Source organism: Panthera leo, chromosome A2 (assembly GCF_018350215.1).
Source record: "Panthera leo isolate Ple1 chromosome A2, P.leo_Ple1_pat1.1, whole genome shotgun sequence".
Taxonomy (NCBI): domain Eukaryota; kingdom Metazoa; phylum Chordata; class Mammalia; order Carnivora; family Felidae; genus Panthera; species Panthera leo.
This window is the reverse complement of record NC_056680.1, coordinates 144,242,929-144,258,289: the sequence shown is the minus strand read 5'-3', so window position 1 is coordinate 144,258,289 and position 15,361 is coordinate 144,242,929. Positions and strand designations below refer to the sequence as shown.

At 38.3% G+C, this 15,361-nt stretch overlaps 1 protein-coding gene across 7 annotated transcripts in view; it reads right to left on the bottom strand.

Moving 5' to 3' along the window:
* The window catches only part of AHCYL2 (adenosylhomocysteinase like 2), a 166,342-nt gene that overhangs the window by 5,130 nt on the left and 145,851 nt on the right, over positions 1–15,361 (bottom strand). For all 7 annotated transcript variants that reach the window (XM_042924258.1, XM_042924277.1, XM_042924266.1 and 4 more), the window contains exons 9-12: positions 12,363–12,426; positions 11,789–11,877; positions 8,830–8,900; positions 5,408–5,502 (exon numbers count right to left, since the gene is read on the bottom strand). In XM_042924258.1, the coding sequence (XP_042780192.1) occupies positions 5,408–5,502; positions 8,830–8,900; positions 11,789–11,877; positions 12,363–12,426 (319 nt within the window). The remainder of the gene's footprint in view (positions 1–5,407; positions 5,503–8,829; positions 8,901–11,788; positions 11,878–12,362; positions 12,427–15,361) is intronic.

Below are 15,361 nucleotides of genomic sequence, written 5' to 3'. Positions count from 1 at the left end.
GGGAACAAAATGTCTTGAAATACCAAGTTTCACAATTTGGTTCAACAGAAAGAGCAATTTGGTAGTAGCTAACAAAATTTTATATGTACCTAATCTCTGACCAATCAGTTTCACCTTTAGGGCTCTATAGAAACACTTGCTCAAGTTCATAAATATAAGTGCCAAGAATGTTCAATCCAGTATTATCTGTATTAGCAAAAAATTTAATTTAACAAAGGAATAGCTAGGTAAATCTGGATAATTTCATACAATGGAATATTATGCAAATATTATATAAAAAAGTAGATCTATATGTGTTAACATGAAAACCACTCATTATTGTTAAGTGACAACACAGAGTTGCAGAACAATATACTATAACCTCAATTTTGTAAATGTTTTACTTCTTAAACATATTTATGTTGTTTGAATTTTTAAAACAAGCAACCATTGGGGCACCTGGGTGGCTCAGTCAGTTAAGTGACTCAAGTCCAACTCTTGATTTTGGCTGAGGTCATGATCTTAGAGGCGTGAGATCAAGCCCTGCATCTGGCTCCATGCTGAGTGTGGAGTCTGCTTAAGATTTTCTGTCTCTGTCTCTGTCTCTCTCTGTCCCTCTCCCCAACTTATGCTCTCTCTCTCTCTCTCTCTCTAAAATTAAAAAAAAGGAAGTATTACTTTACAGTTAGAACTAATTTTTTAAATAAATAAACACTGTAAATAGAGTTAAAAAGAATTTAAGCAAACAGACCACTTTGGGAAGTTAAGGATATACAAAGTAAATCCATTAGCCTTTAGAAATAACAACATAGAAGGCAAGAGACAAAAGATACTCCTTGGTAACACGGGCATTTTTTTGTTGAGATGTTGGAACTTTAAAGTATTTTAGGTTCTTAGTGTCTCACAGTCATAATTTTCCAGAGGACAAGCAATCTCGGATGGGCAGTAAAGAGGTGACACCATGATAAAAGGAGTCTCCTGTCTTAGGATATGATGGAATCAAGGAAGAGACACTTCTTATGAACATCATAAAATGATCAATGCTTTGTGGAGGCAGTGTGTTGGAGCACTGGAATGGCTATGGTGCAAGAAAAAGACCTGAGGGTCAGTTTAAAACAGGGTTCAGAGAGACACTGAGTTAAATGATCTCTAACACTGCCCGGGCAGCTCCAACAACCTAGTAAGTTTATCTGACACTGACAGTCCTTGAAAGAAGGATTTCCTATGGCCAGCATAGTTATATACGAATTTCTCTTAAAGGCATCAAATTGTCTTTTCTGTTGATTTACAGTCATTTAGCAACCTACCAGGAAAAAGGTTCCTTACAGAGACTGTTCCCAAACAAGGTGTATATCTCACTGTGAATGACCATGCTTGCACAAACTGGTATTATGTGATTTTGGATAGTACACATCAATTTTTTCCAGGGAAACAACTGTGGTTCTAGTGCTGCAAAAATAGCAAGTCTCAGGTTCTAATTCTTTTGCTGGTGGAAACTTTTAAAGCATGTGTACATAATGGTTTAGCCACTTGAAGTGTGAAGGTTACAGTCATAAAGGCCATCTATGTGATGTATATGGGTAAGCAGGTCTGTTTTCAAGAGAAAAGGAAACACATGAAAGAAAGACATGGCCAAAAGGCAGTTAGGAGCGCAATCCAGTCACAGGTTCCCTAAGTTTTCACAGCATTAATATACAGGGGAAAAAAATGCAGTTTTCTAAATGTCCAACTCTTTTGATGAGCTATTCCTTCCAAGAAACACAGCAGTCAACATCTCTAGGTTAGGTAAAACTATAAATTCCTACAAACAAAACAAAACAAAACACTTACATTTTTGATTGCTAAAAATATCTGGGTAAAATTTACTGAATCATTCTCCTTTGCAGTTTCACTGAGATTACTTATAGAGATTCTCCTCTTTTTTCCACTCTCTGCACCCGAGCTATTTAGCAAGTCCCACTGGTCCTATGTTCACAATATATTACCTTCATTGCTAACCCATGTCATCTGAGCTCCCACTTTCTCTCATAGCTGGAAATACTGAAAGAGCCTCTATTGCCCCTACCACTACTCAAGCTCCAGAAGTGTTTTCTTTAAATTTTTTTTTTTTTTACATTTATTTATTTTTGAGAGACAGAGAGAGACAGAGCGTGGGCAGGGGAGGGGCAGACAGAGAGGGAGACACAGAATCAGAAGCAGGCTCCAGGCTCCGAGCTGTCAGCACAGAGCCCAACGCAGGGCTCGAACCCACGAACTGTGAGATCATGACCTGAGCCGAAGTTGGATGCTTAACCGACTGAGCCATCCAGGCGCCCCAGAAGTGTTTTCTTTATACCACAGAGTATTCTGTTAAGTCACATTTTTTTCAGTTACCTGGTTAAAACTTTCCAATTGGAATGCTTCCACCCCCACCTTTTTTTTTAAGTAATCTTTACGTCTAACATGGGGCTTGAACTCACAACCCCAAGATCAAGACTCACACGCTCTACTGACGGAGCCAGCTAGGTGCCGCTGGAATGGCTTCCAATGGCTTCCACTATGCCCAGAATAAAATCTGAGGTCCTTATTGTGGCCTACAAAGGCCTACATAACCCACTGCCCTCCTTCAGCTGCCTCTTATTCTCATCCTTTGCCTATCCTGTTCCTGCCACGATGGCCTTTTTCCTGTTCCCCAAACATAAAGCACGTTTCTAACTCAGCATCTTTTTACTCACCATTCTCTCTGAATAGAATGTTCAGATACCTTGTTCCTTCCATTCATTCAGGTTTTTGTTCAAATATTATCTCCTCAAAGAGACCTTCCTTGATCACCTTAACTAAAATAGCATCCTCAATGGCCTCACTTTGCTGTTTTTCTTCCATACGAGGCACTAACTGACAAAACTGTCTATCTGTTGATTGTCTGTATCCCACACTAGAATATAAGTACCACGAGAGCAGGAATATTGTTCACTATTTCTTCAGCCAGTAAATACTCAACGCAGAGCAGAGAAATTATTCAATTCATATTATTCAATACAAATTAAATTGTGAATGAACATTTTGATTTCAATTAGATGAGTTTGCCGTTTCCTTAAATTTCATTTTATATGCCCAGGACACTACCATCAAAGGTTGAGTAATTTAACTTTTCCAAAGTCCTTCTGAGCCTGTCCCTTTCTGGACCATTCAGTTTAGTCATATACCTTCTGCTAAGAAGAGCACAAAGAGAATTGAGGCATGGCCCTTGGCTAGTGTCCGTGCCAGATATTAGAGGCTACCTAGCAATACATACAAAACTAGGTCCAGTATCAACACAGCAGCCAGGGTGAGCCTTTTTTAAAAGTCAGATTATTACAAATCCTATAATGGCACCCTATTTCCCTCAGAATATAATCAGAGGAGTTCTTACAATGGCCTGTAAGGCTCTGTAAGATCCGGCCCCTTCTTTCTGACCTCATCTACTTTTCCCTGCCCCGTGCTCATTTATCTCAACCACATTGGCCTCATTGTTGATCCTCAAACAGACTAGGCATATTCCTGCCTCAGGGCGTTTGCTCTGGCTGTTCTTAAAATGTTCTTCACCTAAAAGTCCACCTCGCTAATTCCTTCAAGTCTGCTCAAACATCACCTTTTTAATGAGGGTTATACCTTGATCCCACTCTTTAAAATTACAACCTGGCACTCCTGATTCCTCTTACTATACTCCACTTTTTCTTTTTTCCATGTGCTTTTGCCTTCTAACATACTACATGAACTATGTTTATTGTCTTTTTTATCCTTTAAAATGTAATAAGCTCTCTGAGGGCAAGAATCTTTGCCTGTTTTGTTCACTGACTCCAAGCATCTAGAATAGCACCTGGCATATAGCAATCACACAATAAATATTTATGACTGAAGGTAGAGTTTCTTGGTGTTTATCCTGCAAGATTACTTATGTCTGGATTGCCTTCACAATTTGAAGTTAACCTAGAAATCATGAGGAGGTAATACTACATACAATGTACAGGAAAACAAAACAAAATAAAACAAAAACTGGACTAGAATTAAAAAAACCTGAATTTTGGGCTCCAATTTAATTTTTGAATCAATGTATATGACAACAATGGACTTAAGTTCTTAGTTTCCCAAATGAAAATCAGGGATTAGAATAATGCCTTGTGGGATTGTCAAGAGGATGAAATAAGATTAAGTAAAAATGTAAAAATTATATGATTGCATTTGGAATTGTTTTACTTTAAGCACTTGAATGTTTAGGAGAGAAAATTCCTTCCCCCTTCCCTTACTCAGAAGATTTCTTTTTAGAGTTCAGAGCATGACTACTTCCCTTAAGCCTTTTCCCATCTGGGGACTCTATAAGCAGGTTAATCCAGAAAAGGACAATCATGTGCTAGACAATTTTAGAAATATTAATATCTTTGACTATTCAGTAAAAGGGAGTATGGCATATAAGTGAAACTTAACAAAAGAAAAAAACCCATTCAATATTTAAATTTCAATATTGAAAAAAGAAATGACTCTTTTGGGGCACCTGGGTGGCTCAGTCGGTTAAGCGTCCGACTTCAGCTCAGGTCATAATCTCACGGTTTGTGGGTTTGAGCCCCGCATCAGGCTCCGTACTGACAGCTCGGGTCTGTGTCTTCCCTCTCTCTGCCCCTCTCCTGCTCATGCTCTGTCTCTGTCTCTCAATAATAAATAAACATTAAAAAAAAAAAAAAGAAAAGAAGAAATGACTCTTTATGAGCAAAATATCATGACGATAAAACAAAGTAATGGAGCCATGCCACTCAGAAACCTTAAGGGCAGAAATAGGCTTCAGTATTTCCAGCTATTTTTAATAACAGAAGAATAGAGTACAAGTTAAAAAGAGAAGTCATTTAAAATAGATATTATCCAACAGGCTCTCAATATATCAACTGATCCTTACCTGGCAATGCTGGAGCTCAATCAGAGCAGCCCTCAGGGGAGATGAAAGCATGCTTTGCTTGAGCCATTTACCCAGAGAGAAATACAGTTGTGCCAGAAAAATGCCATAAAAATTTAAAACCAGAGTGAAAGTCACACTGAGAGATACTTTGATAAGTCTGAAAAGAAATAAATAACACTTCTATTAACTATTACTTGGGCAACTTAGTAGGACCAAGTGTTATGTTGGATTGGATAATTTGAGGGTGAATATAATCAAATTAGAGAACCAAAATGGCTTACAGCGTAAGTAGGTATCAAGCTGGGGTGGAAGAAAATAATCATTTGAAATGATTGAGATGAAGAAGCTTTATAGTATCCACAAGCATAGGTCACAGGGCTAGTAAGTGAACAGACTGTGGACAGCTCTGCCAGGACAGTCATGTTTAGGATGGCTGGTGACTCTTCCCTTTCTTCTTCCCGTTTATGTTTCTTGGGAAGGAGAGGAAAAAAAAGGCCTCAATAATGAGTTACTTAATCTTACCACATCAATCTCTGTGTTGGAGTGTCCCATGTTACAAACGATGCAGCTATTCTTCATACGGTCCAAGTGCTCTCTGGTTACCACATTCTTGTTACCTTAAAAACAGAAGAGAGATCCACATGAAAAGAAATAAAGTTGGACCCCTACCTCACACCATATGTGAAATTTCACCTGACCAAACACAACAGCTAAAACTATAAAACTCTTAGCAGGGAGCGCCTGGGTGGCTCAGTTGATTAAGCGTCTGACTCTTGATTTCATCTCAGGTCATGATCTCACAGTTTGTGAGATCGAGCCCCACATCAGGCTCTGCACCAATAGCACGGAGCTTGCCTGGGATTCTCTATCTCCCTCCCTGCCCTCCCCCTGCTGATACATGCGCGTGAGCTCTCTCCTCTCTCTCTCAAAATAAATACATAAACATTAAAAAAACTCTTAGCAGAACATAAGAATACATCTTTGTGAACTTGGGTTAGGCAATGGTTTTCCTAGCTATAACCCCTAAAGCAGAGGCAACCAAAGAAAAAATAAACTTGTGCTGCAAACAACTCCACCAAGAAAATGAAAAGACAACCCATATATTGGGATATTTATTTACAAATAAATAAATGGAACAAAATATTTACAAATCATATAACTGATAGGAGATTTGTATCCAAAATTTATAAAGAACTCTTACAACTCCTTACTTAAAAGACAAATAACCCAATTTAAAAATGAGCAAAGGGAGGTGCCTGGGTGGCTCAGTCAGTTAAGTGTCCGACTGCTGATTTCTGTTCAGGTCATGATCTCACAGTGTGTGAGTTCAAGCCCTGCATTGGGCTCTGTGCTGACAGTGTGGAGCTTGCTTGGGATTTCTCTTTCCTCTCTCTGCCCCTCTCTGTCATGCTTTCTCTCTCTCTCAAAAAAAATTAAATAAATAAATAAATAAATAAATAAATAAATAAATAAAATGTAAAAAATATTTTTAAATGAGCAAAGGACCAGAGTAGACGTTTCTCAAAAGCAGAAGTACAAAAGAAGATGTGCTAATGCATACATGAAAAGATGTTCAACATTGAGGCACCTGGGTGGCTCAGTCGGTTAAGTGTCCAAATTTGGCTCAGATCGTGATTTCACAATTTGTGAGTTTGAGCCCCACGTTGGGCTCTGTGCTGACAGCTCAGAGCCTGGAGCCTGCTTCTACGTCTCCCTCTCTTTCTGCCCCTCCCTTGCTCATGCTCTGTCTCTCTCTCAAAAATAAATAAAACATTAAAAAAAAAAAAAAAAAAAAAAGATGTTCGACATTATTAGTCACTAGGAAAATGCAAGTCAAAACCACAATGAGGGGCTCCTAGCTGGTTCAGTCAGTGGAGCGTGTGACTCTTGATCTTGGGATTGTGAGTTGGAGCCCCATATTGGGAGTAGAGATTACTTGGAAATAAAAATCTTTAAAAACCAAAACCACAGCAAAACACCATTTCACACCTACTAGGATAGCTATAATAAAAACAATAGACAATAATGGCATTGGCAAGGATGTTGAGAAATTGTAACCCCCACACATTCTTGCTGGATTGTAAAATGGTGCTGTCTATTTGGAAAAGCTTGCAATTCCTCAAAATATTAAAAGTAGAGCTATCATACGTTCCAGCAATCCCAAGGTATATGTAGGCAGGTATATATATTCACAAGGATGGAAAACATGTTAACAGAAAAACACTATGCACAATGTTCATAATAGCAACATTATTCAAAATAGCTAAAAAGCGAAAACATCCCAAGTGTCCATCAACCAATAAATAAAGTGTGGTATATCCTTAAAATGAAATATAATTCAGCAAGAAAAAGGAAGGAAATATCAACACATATTACCATATAGATGAAACTTTAGAACACTATGCTAAGTGAAAAAAGCCAGTTACAAAAGATGACATACTGTAGGATTCTATGGATATGAAATGTCTAGAATAGTCAAATCTATAGAAACAGGGAAATTAGTGGCTGCTTAGGGCCGGGCAGAGGTAGAGGAAAGAATGAGGACTGACTGCTAATGGTGTGGAGCTTCTTTGTAGGGTGATGAAAAGTTTCTGGAATCAGATATTGTACAATTTCACTAAAAACCACTGAACTGTATACTTTCAAACTGTAAGTTGTATATGAATTATATCTCAATAAAAAAATTAGATTGTTGTGATGGTTGTATGACCCTGTGAATTTGCTAGAGAATACTGAATTATACACTTTAAATGGATGAAATGTATGATATGTGAATCACATCTCAATAAAGCTATTAAAAAAAGACATGAGGGGATTGATATGAAGCAAGAACAGTTTCTTATGGTCCCTCTTCTCTGCCCCCATCTCACCCTGAGGGTACAAATATATTTTCATTCTTAAATATTCTGATTTTCCTCCTCTAAAATATAATTACAAATAAAAACCAATATTCTAGCAGTTTATGGTCCCATGATAAAGAGAAAGTAAGTATCCCAGTCCAAGGAAACTAGCCATTTCTGCATATTCCTCTCTAAAACTCCAATCTACCTCTTTGGGAATTAATACAACTGTCTTTCCTACTTTCTCTAACTGAATTTTGTTTTAGGCCTGCTTTAATTATAGGGACTAGAGAGAAATACACATTACTTTTGAAGGTAAAATAAAAAATCAAATGTACAAATTTAAGATCCGGCTGCCCAAATAAAACTTATCTCTAGTCATCTCCTTGGTAGTTGAGGACGGATGGAGATATAGAACAGTTAAAAGGCATGGAGAGAAACCTTCTTCCAGGGATGACCTAGATGACCTATACTTTTGGTCAGAGCTCTAAAGAGGTAGGAAGAATGTGAAAGATTGACTCTACAGATAGACACCTGTATCTGGCTTTTATTTCTTTAATTATTATTTTTTAAATGTTTATTTGTTTATTTTGAGAGAGAGCAAGCGAGCAGGGGAGGTGCAGAGAGAGAGGGAGAGAAAGAATCCCAAGCAGGCTCCTTGCTGTCAGTGCAGAGCCCAACAAGAGGCTCGATCTCACGATGTGAGATCAAGACCTGAGCTGAAATCAAGAGTTGGACACTTAACTGACTGAGCCACCTAGATGCCCCTGTATCTGGCTTTTGTCTTTTTTATTTTTTAATTTTTTAAAAGGTTTTATTTATTTTTGAGAGAGAGAGAGACATATTACAAGTGGGGGAGGGGCAGAGAGAGGTAGACACAGAATCGGAAGCAGGCTCCAGGCTCTGAGCTGTCAGCACAGAGCACGACACGGGGCTTGAACTGCAAGATCATGACCTGAGCTGAAGTTGGACACTTAACCCCCTCTCCCTGTATCTGGCTTTTAGAGTTTAGTTTTATTCAGAACAGTTTCCAGTCATTTTTCACCTGTTCCATGAAAGCATTCCCAAATGCCAAAATGTATATTGTGTATGTCAAAATCATACCTGTACAGGTAATAACAATATCCACTTGTCGGATGACCTCGTTTAATTTCACCAGCCGAAATCCATCCATACTGTAAAAATAAAACATGATCAATTAACGTAAAAATAGCAGTTGGGGAGCCTTTTGCCACAGAACTTCAAAAGCTGTTACTAAGTTCCTTTGGTACCTACACTGTCACTTCTTGATACAGTCAGAATATTCTTAGCAGTGAAAATTTCAAACCATCTCCTTTTTTCATACAGGACAAAATAAAGTTTCCTTTGTATCACTGCAACTTAATTCTTCCTGAAAATAAGGAGCCAGGGGTTACCGTGACTTTCTCCATCTGAATGTCTAGAAAGTACAATTTAGCCACTGAATCTTTGAAACTACTCTCCCCAAGATCATCAATGATCTCCTGGATGCACACCCCCCACCCCCAAATCTTTAGACTCTTATATTACTTAATTTTCTTTGCTACATTAAACATTATTTACCTATTTTTAAAACTATACTCCTTGGAGTCCATGAAACTGTTCTTTCTTGGTTTTCCTTCTACCTTTCTGAATAGCCCTTTTCAATCTTAATCTTTAAATGTTGATACTCTGTAGAGTTCTGCCCTTGACTCTTTTCTCTATTCTCTCAGTATTTGTCCATACCCTTCCCTTGGCTGCAAATGATTCCTCTTGGTGGCTGATCTGCACAAATATACCTTTAGGTTAGATCTCTCTGAAGCTTCAGAGCCATGGATCAAATGACCTACTAGATAGCTTCTCCTGGATGTCCCATAAGAATCTCAAATTTATTGGGTTTGAAAAAACTCATTATCTTTTCTGTACTCTCAAAATCTACTGTCTCTTTTTTTTTTATTTTCTATCTTGATCTACAGCATTACTGTTCAGCCAACTGTATGAGCCAAATAAACTAGAATGTCCTAGCCTACTGCTTCTCCCGAATTGTTGTTTTCCCTTAATTCCTTATAATCTCTTGAATTGGTCCCTTCCTCTCCATATATGCTGGTCTTGCTTATGTTCAGGTCTTATTACTTCTTACCTGGATTCCTATAGTAGCTCCTGGCCTGACCTCATCATCTCTAGGTTTATGTCTCATTTATTTTGCAGAGTAATTTTCCTAAATGCAATTTAGATCATGTCACTTCCTTGCTTAAAATACTTCAGTGAGAATGCCTGTTCTCAGGATAACACCTAAAACTTATGCAGATATAGGAGTATATTCACATATGATTCCTACCTCAGATATTACCACTCCTGCAATTTCCATCTCTTAAATATGCCCTGTTCTCTCCGTCCTCAGTGACTATGCTCCTTGTGACATGTTCCTTGTGTCTGGAATTTACTTCCAGACTAAGAACTCACTGATTCAACTTTCAAGACTCAGCTCTATTAACATCTCTTTCTACCCTGCCTCTTTGTTATTTAGTTAGATATTTCTCTCTTGGCTCCTACAGAAGCACATGCTGTTTACCCCCATCATAGGACTTATTCCATTCACAGTGGTTATTTGCGTGCCTCTAAAAGCAGGGAACTTGCCTCATTCACATATTCTTCTTATTCACCCTAAGCACAGAGCACAGTACCTATTATACAGTAAGTGATCAGTTCATGTCTATAAGATAATTTGAATCAGTGTCTCAATCAATATGAAAACATGTTAATGAACCCTGGCTCAGAGAAGGCCGACAACTCTCTCGGGGAAATTTGTGGTTCATGGCTAGGATGTGTGAGGAGTAGAAAGAGAGGGGAAAATGGGTATAACAAAATCTTTATGTCATGCCTTATTCTATCCTGGGTGCCTTCCTCTGGAGGATTAATGGTAAAGATTGGGTGGGTTATGGAGGCTACAGACAATGGAGCTCTGTAGTAGTTTTCAGGGACAGTAGTATTTTCGTCCTGATGAGGATGGCAAGAGGCCATTTTAATAATATCTACTATTTAGCAAGCATTTCTTATGTGACAGCAGCTCAACACTCTATGGAATTATATATTTATTATATAATGTATAATCATATGTAATAATTATATAATTGTTTTACTGGACTTTCGCAACTCTTTAAGGTAGGTATCATTAGCCACATTTTATGGATGAGACAAGAACAATTTTTTAACCTTAGATTTTGCAATAATTTCAAACTTAAGAATTACAAGAATAGTACAAACTCCTATACTCCCTTCACTCAGAGACAGCAGATTTTATTTGGATTTGTCTGATGTTTCCTCCTGATGAGATTCAGGTTATACATTTAGGGGAAGGATATCACAGAAGTGTTCTTTTCAGAACATAGTAAGTGTTCAACTTATTTCTTTTTTGATCATCCTTTTTTTCAAAGGAAGAAGAGTTGGGGGGCCTGTCTGGCTCAGTTGGTGGAGCATGCAACTCTTGTTCTGGGGTCATGAGTTCAAGTCCCATGCTGGGCGTAGAGTTTACTTAAAAAAAAAGGAGACGGAGGTGCCTGGGTGGCTCAGTAGATTAAGCGTCCAACATCAGCTCAGGTCATGATCTCGTGGTTCATGGCTTCAAGTCCCACATCGGGCTCTGTGCTGACAATCCAGGGCATGGAGCTCAGATTCTGGGTCTCCCTCTCTCTCTGCCCCTCCCCACCATTCTTGTTCTCTCTCTCTCTCTCTCTCTCTCTCAAAAATAAAATAACCATTTTAAAAAAGGGAGAAGAATTATACATGGGTAAAGGAAGGAACTACTTGTTCTCTGGCTCAAGGCATCCCCTTATTATTTCCACAGGAATTCTAAATTTTAGCTTCTCTTATAGTCTCTGCTGTCTCGGAGCAGAGCTCCTTGATCTTTGAAAGAGAGGAGCTCACATTTAACTGCAGCATCTCTCAGGATCTGGGCCCCTCTAAGATAAAATGTGGCATCAACCAGGCCATTCTTTGGTGACAGTTACAAGATCCCACATTAGATGGTGGCACAGAGAAAAAAGCAAGTTTCCTTTTGCATGCTTACCAGGCTTGAAGAGCACAGATGGGGTCAATCTCAGTTACATACACAATAGAGCCCATGGCTTTTAGAGCAGCACAGCACCCCTTCCCCACCTGAAGAGGGGAGAAAGGACACATAATAAGGAAAGTCAGTGAGAAAACAACATCTTGAAGCTTCTGGTAAACTGTACCTCATTTTCCACCCCCAGAAGGAATTTCACTGAATAGATTCATGTTTGGGGAAAAAATAAGAAAAAACAAACAAATGAATGCAGTTCATAAACAAACCCCTAGCCCCTGTTTAGCACATGCATGTACATAAGAACACCCACACTCACGATTTATAATCAAAACACAAGCTAAGAGAACATCACAAACAGTGCACTGGAATAAATCAGAAAATCAACTTAAGAAAAATGGCAAAAATGCAAAGGGAAAAAGAACGATTGTACTTTGACCAGAGGGCCTCTAAAGTTACATTTTTCCCACCTAGAGTGGTGAGTGAATGGATGTTTCTCACATCCATTAAATGAAAAAGTCTAGTATATTTCACCAAAATAACATTTTATACATCCAATAAGCGAAAGGTTAAGCTTTACCTCTCCATAGCCACAGACAACCACCTGCTTTCCACCAAACATCATGTCTGTTGTCCTTTTAAGTCTGGGGGAAGAAAAACCATTAAATCAGTAGTATCTCTCATTTCTCCTTTGAGATTAGATAGGGTCCCTCTGTTTTCATGTTTGTTTGTTCCATTTTGAAAGGAAGCCTGGTTTCTGTACTATCTAATGATTAAAAAGAAAGGTGGGTAAAACAGGTAGTCTCTTACTCCATGCTATCTGATCCATCTATATGTGAGGGGTTTTTTTTTGTTTTTTTTTTTTTTTTTCCTCTTGTTTTGGGAGTGGTGCAGCAAGGAGGAAACTATAGATTACAAAGTAACTTTTAAACAAAAAGTTTATTTATTTATATAATTTATTTATATATATTTATTATACATTTATTATATAATTTTTGGAAATAAAAGATAGAAGAAAATAAAAATAACATTTTTTATTTAGGAGACAAAGTTCTAGCTTAATGGAAACATTATTCTAGCTTATTGAACGTAAGAGATAACACTGATAAACGAGTGCTACATTTAGTAGTATCAGAATGGCCATGGGGCACCTGGGTGGCTCAGTCAGTTGAGCATCCAACTCTTGATTTCGGCTCAGGTCAAGATCCCAGGTTGTGAGATTAAGCCCCTCGTCAGGTTCCACATTGAGCATGGAGCCTGCTTCAGGTTCTCTCTCTGCCCCTCCCCCGCCCATTCATTTTCTCTCTCTCTCTTTCTCTCTGCCTCTCTCTCTGTCTCTCTCAAAATAAATAAATAAACTTAAAAAAAAAAAAAGAATGGCCAATAGGTCCCTCATTAATTCAACACAGAAGGTAATCAGCAACTAGATGGCGAAGAGCTTTGAACACACCAATACCAACTACATGAGAGAGTTTTCTGGGGCTGCTTCTTTCTCAAACATGTTCTACTTCTTTGTCTCTGATTCTCTATGAAGCTAGAATAGTGTCCGTATTGGTTTTAGAGCCTCTTGGAAGAACTTGTAGGAGCAGTTTCTGGTTTCTCTTTAGATTCAGCTGGTCTCCTTTCTCTAGGAATCCCTCACTAGGCAGAAGAAAGTTTTCAACTAAAACCAGACTATTCTGAGATAGTTCCTACAAATATTTGTGACTCTTTCTATTCACTTATCTGTTTTCCTTTCCGGTAGACAACAGTCCATAAATGCCCTAAAGGCAGAGTAGGAATTCTGTCTTTTTAATGATTTGACAACTCCACTCCGTAGGAACTAGTACAACTCCACGAGCCACAGTAAAACTCAATAAATATAAAATATTATTCAGCCATAAAGAAGAATGCAATCTTACCATTTTCAACAATACCAATGGAGCTAAAGAGTATAGTGCTAAGTGGAATAAGTCAGTCAGGAAAAGACAAATGCCATATGATTTCACTTATATGTAGAATTTAAGAAACAAAACAAATGAGCAAAGGAAAAGAGAGAAGCCAAAACCAGACTTTACTTTGTTTTTTTAAAGAAACAGACTCTTAACTATAGAGAAGAAGCTGATGGCTACCAGAGGAGAGGTGGGTGGGAAGATAGGTGAAATAGGTGATGGGGATTAAGGACTGCACTTATTGCTGAATCACTATATTATACACCTGAAACTAATATAACAGTGTATGTTAATATTAGCTAGTTAATTAAATTTAAAAAACATCAATTAGGTACAGAGGCAATTCTTGTTTAGTGAAGAGAGTAAGTCTGGCTGGGCTACTACCATAGTCAAAAGTCATGGTTTAGAAGAATGGTCCTGGAATGGCTATCACAGCAAAGAAAACCAACAGATCATATTTATGAGCTTCCTTTGCTTTACTCTCAAGCTTTTCTGCCTCTCTTCCCAAAGGAATATCACGTGCAAAGCTATTCATACAAGCTATTAACACTTCTACGTAGCCAGAACAAGGGACAGTCTATAAACTGATAGATGGATTGATAGTTTACTTAAATGTCCAGTCTATGTGATAATACTATTGACTCTATAGAAGTAATAATTACCAAGAAATTGAATTTGCATTGAATATCTCCCCCACCTCTCCCCAAAAAGATCTGAAAGCAAAAAGCTTCCCCTAAGATCAACTGAATCCTAAAACTTAATGTACAGTGTTCTAGAAAGAAGGGCAAGGGAACTAACATTGAACACCAGGTTCATACCTTATCTCCTTTAATCCTCATAATAACTCTATGATGTAGATCTTACTGTCACCATTTTACAGATGAGGGACTAGGCACAGAGAGGTTAAATAACTAGTCCAAGACCTAAATGATAGAGCCAATAATCAAACCAAGCCAGTCCTTCTGGTTCTAATGCCGGTGGTGTTGCAAACTGCCTAGGGTCCCGGACTGGTTAGTAATGTGGCCCATAGGGCCTTTCTTAGCTTTTCCATTAACCTAAACATGATGGAAACCATTTGGCTTGGCAATATTCTAAACCAACTTAATAGTTTTACATAGGGAATTACTGAGTCTTCTGAACAAGGATGAAGGCGTATCTGGACACAAGTGTAGAAACAGAAACTAGGTATTGGAAGAACACAGTACAGTATCTGGAATATATCTAAGTAAATTTTGTCAGGTTTGCAGTCCTTATAGATTTGAAAAACTTGAAATGTTTCTGGGATGGACTCTTTGCTCAACACAATTTTTCAGATGGCCAGAGAATTATATGCTAGTTGGGGTTTACATTTTTTTTAAGTTTGTTTATTTTTGAGAGAGAGAAAGACAGACCATGAGCAGGGAAGGGGCAGAGAGAGAGGGAGACACAGAATCTGAAGCAGGCTCCAGGCTCTGAGCTGTCAGCACAGAGCCTCAGGCAGGACTTAACTCACGAGCCACGAGATCATGACCTGAGCTAAAGTCAGACCCTTAACCGCCTCAGCCACCCAGGTGCCCCATGCTAGTTGGAGTTTAAAAACTGGTAATGTGACCTAAAATAGGAACACTAGGAACCTTTTCCCAAATCATCAAAGATATTCAGCTGTTTA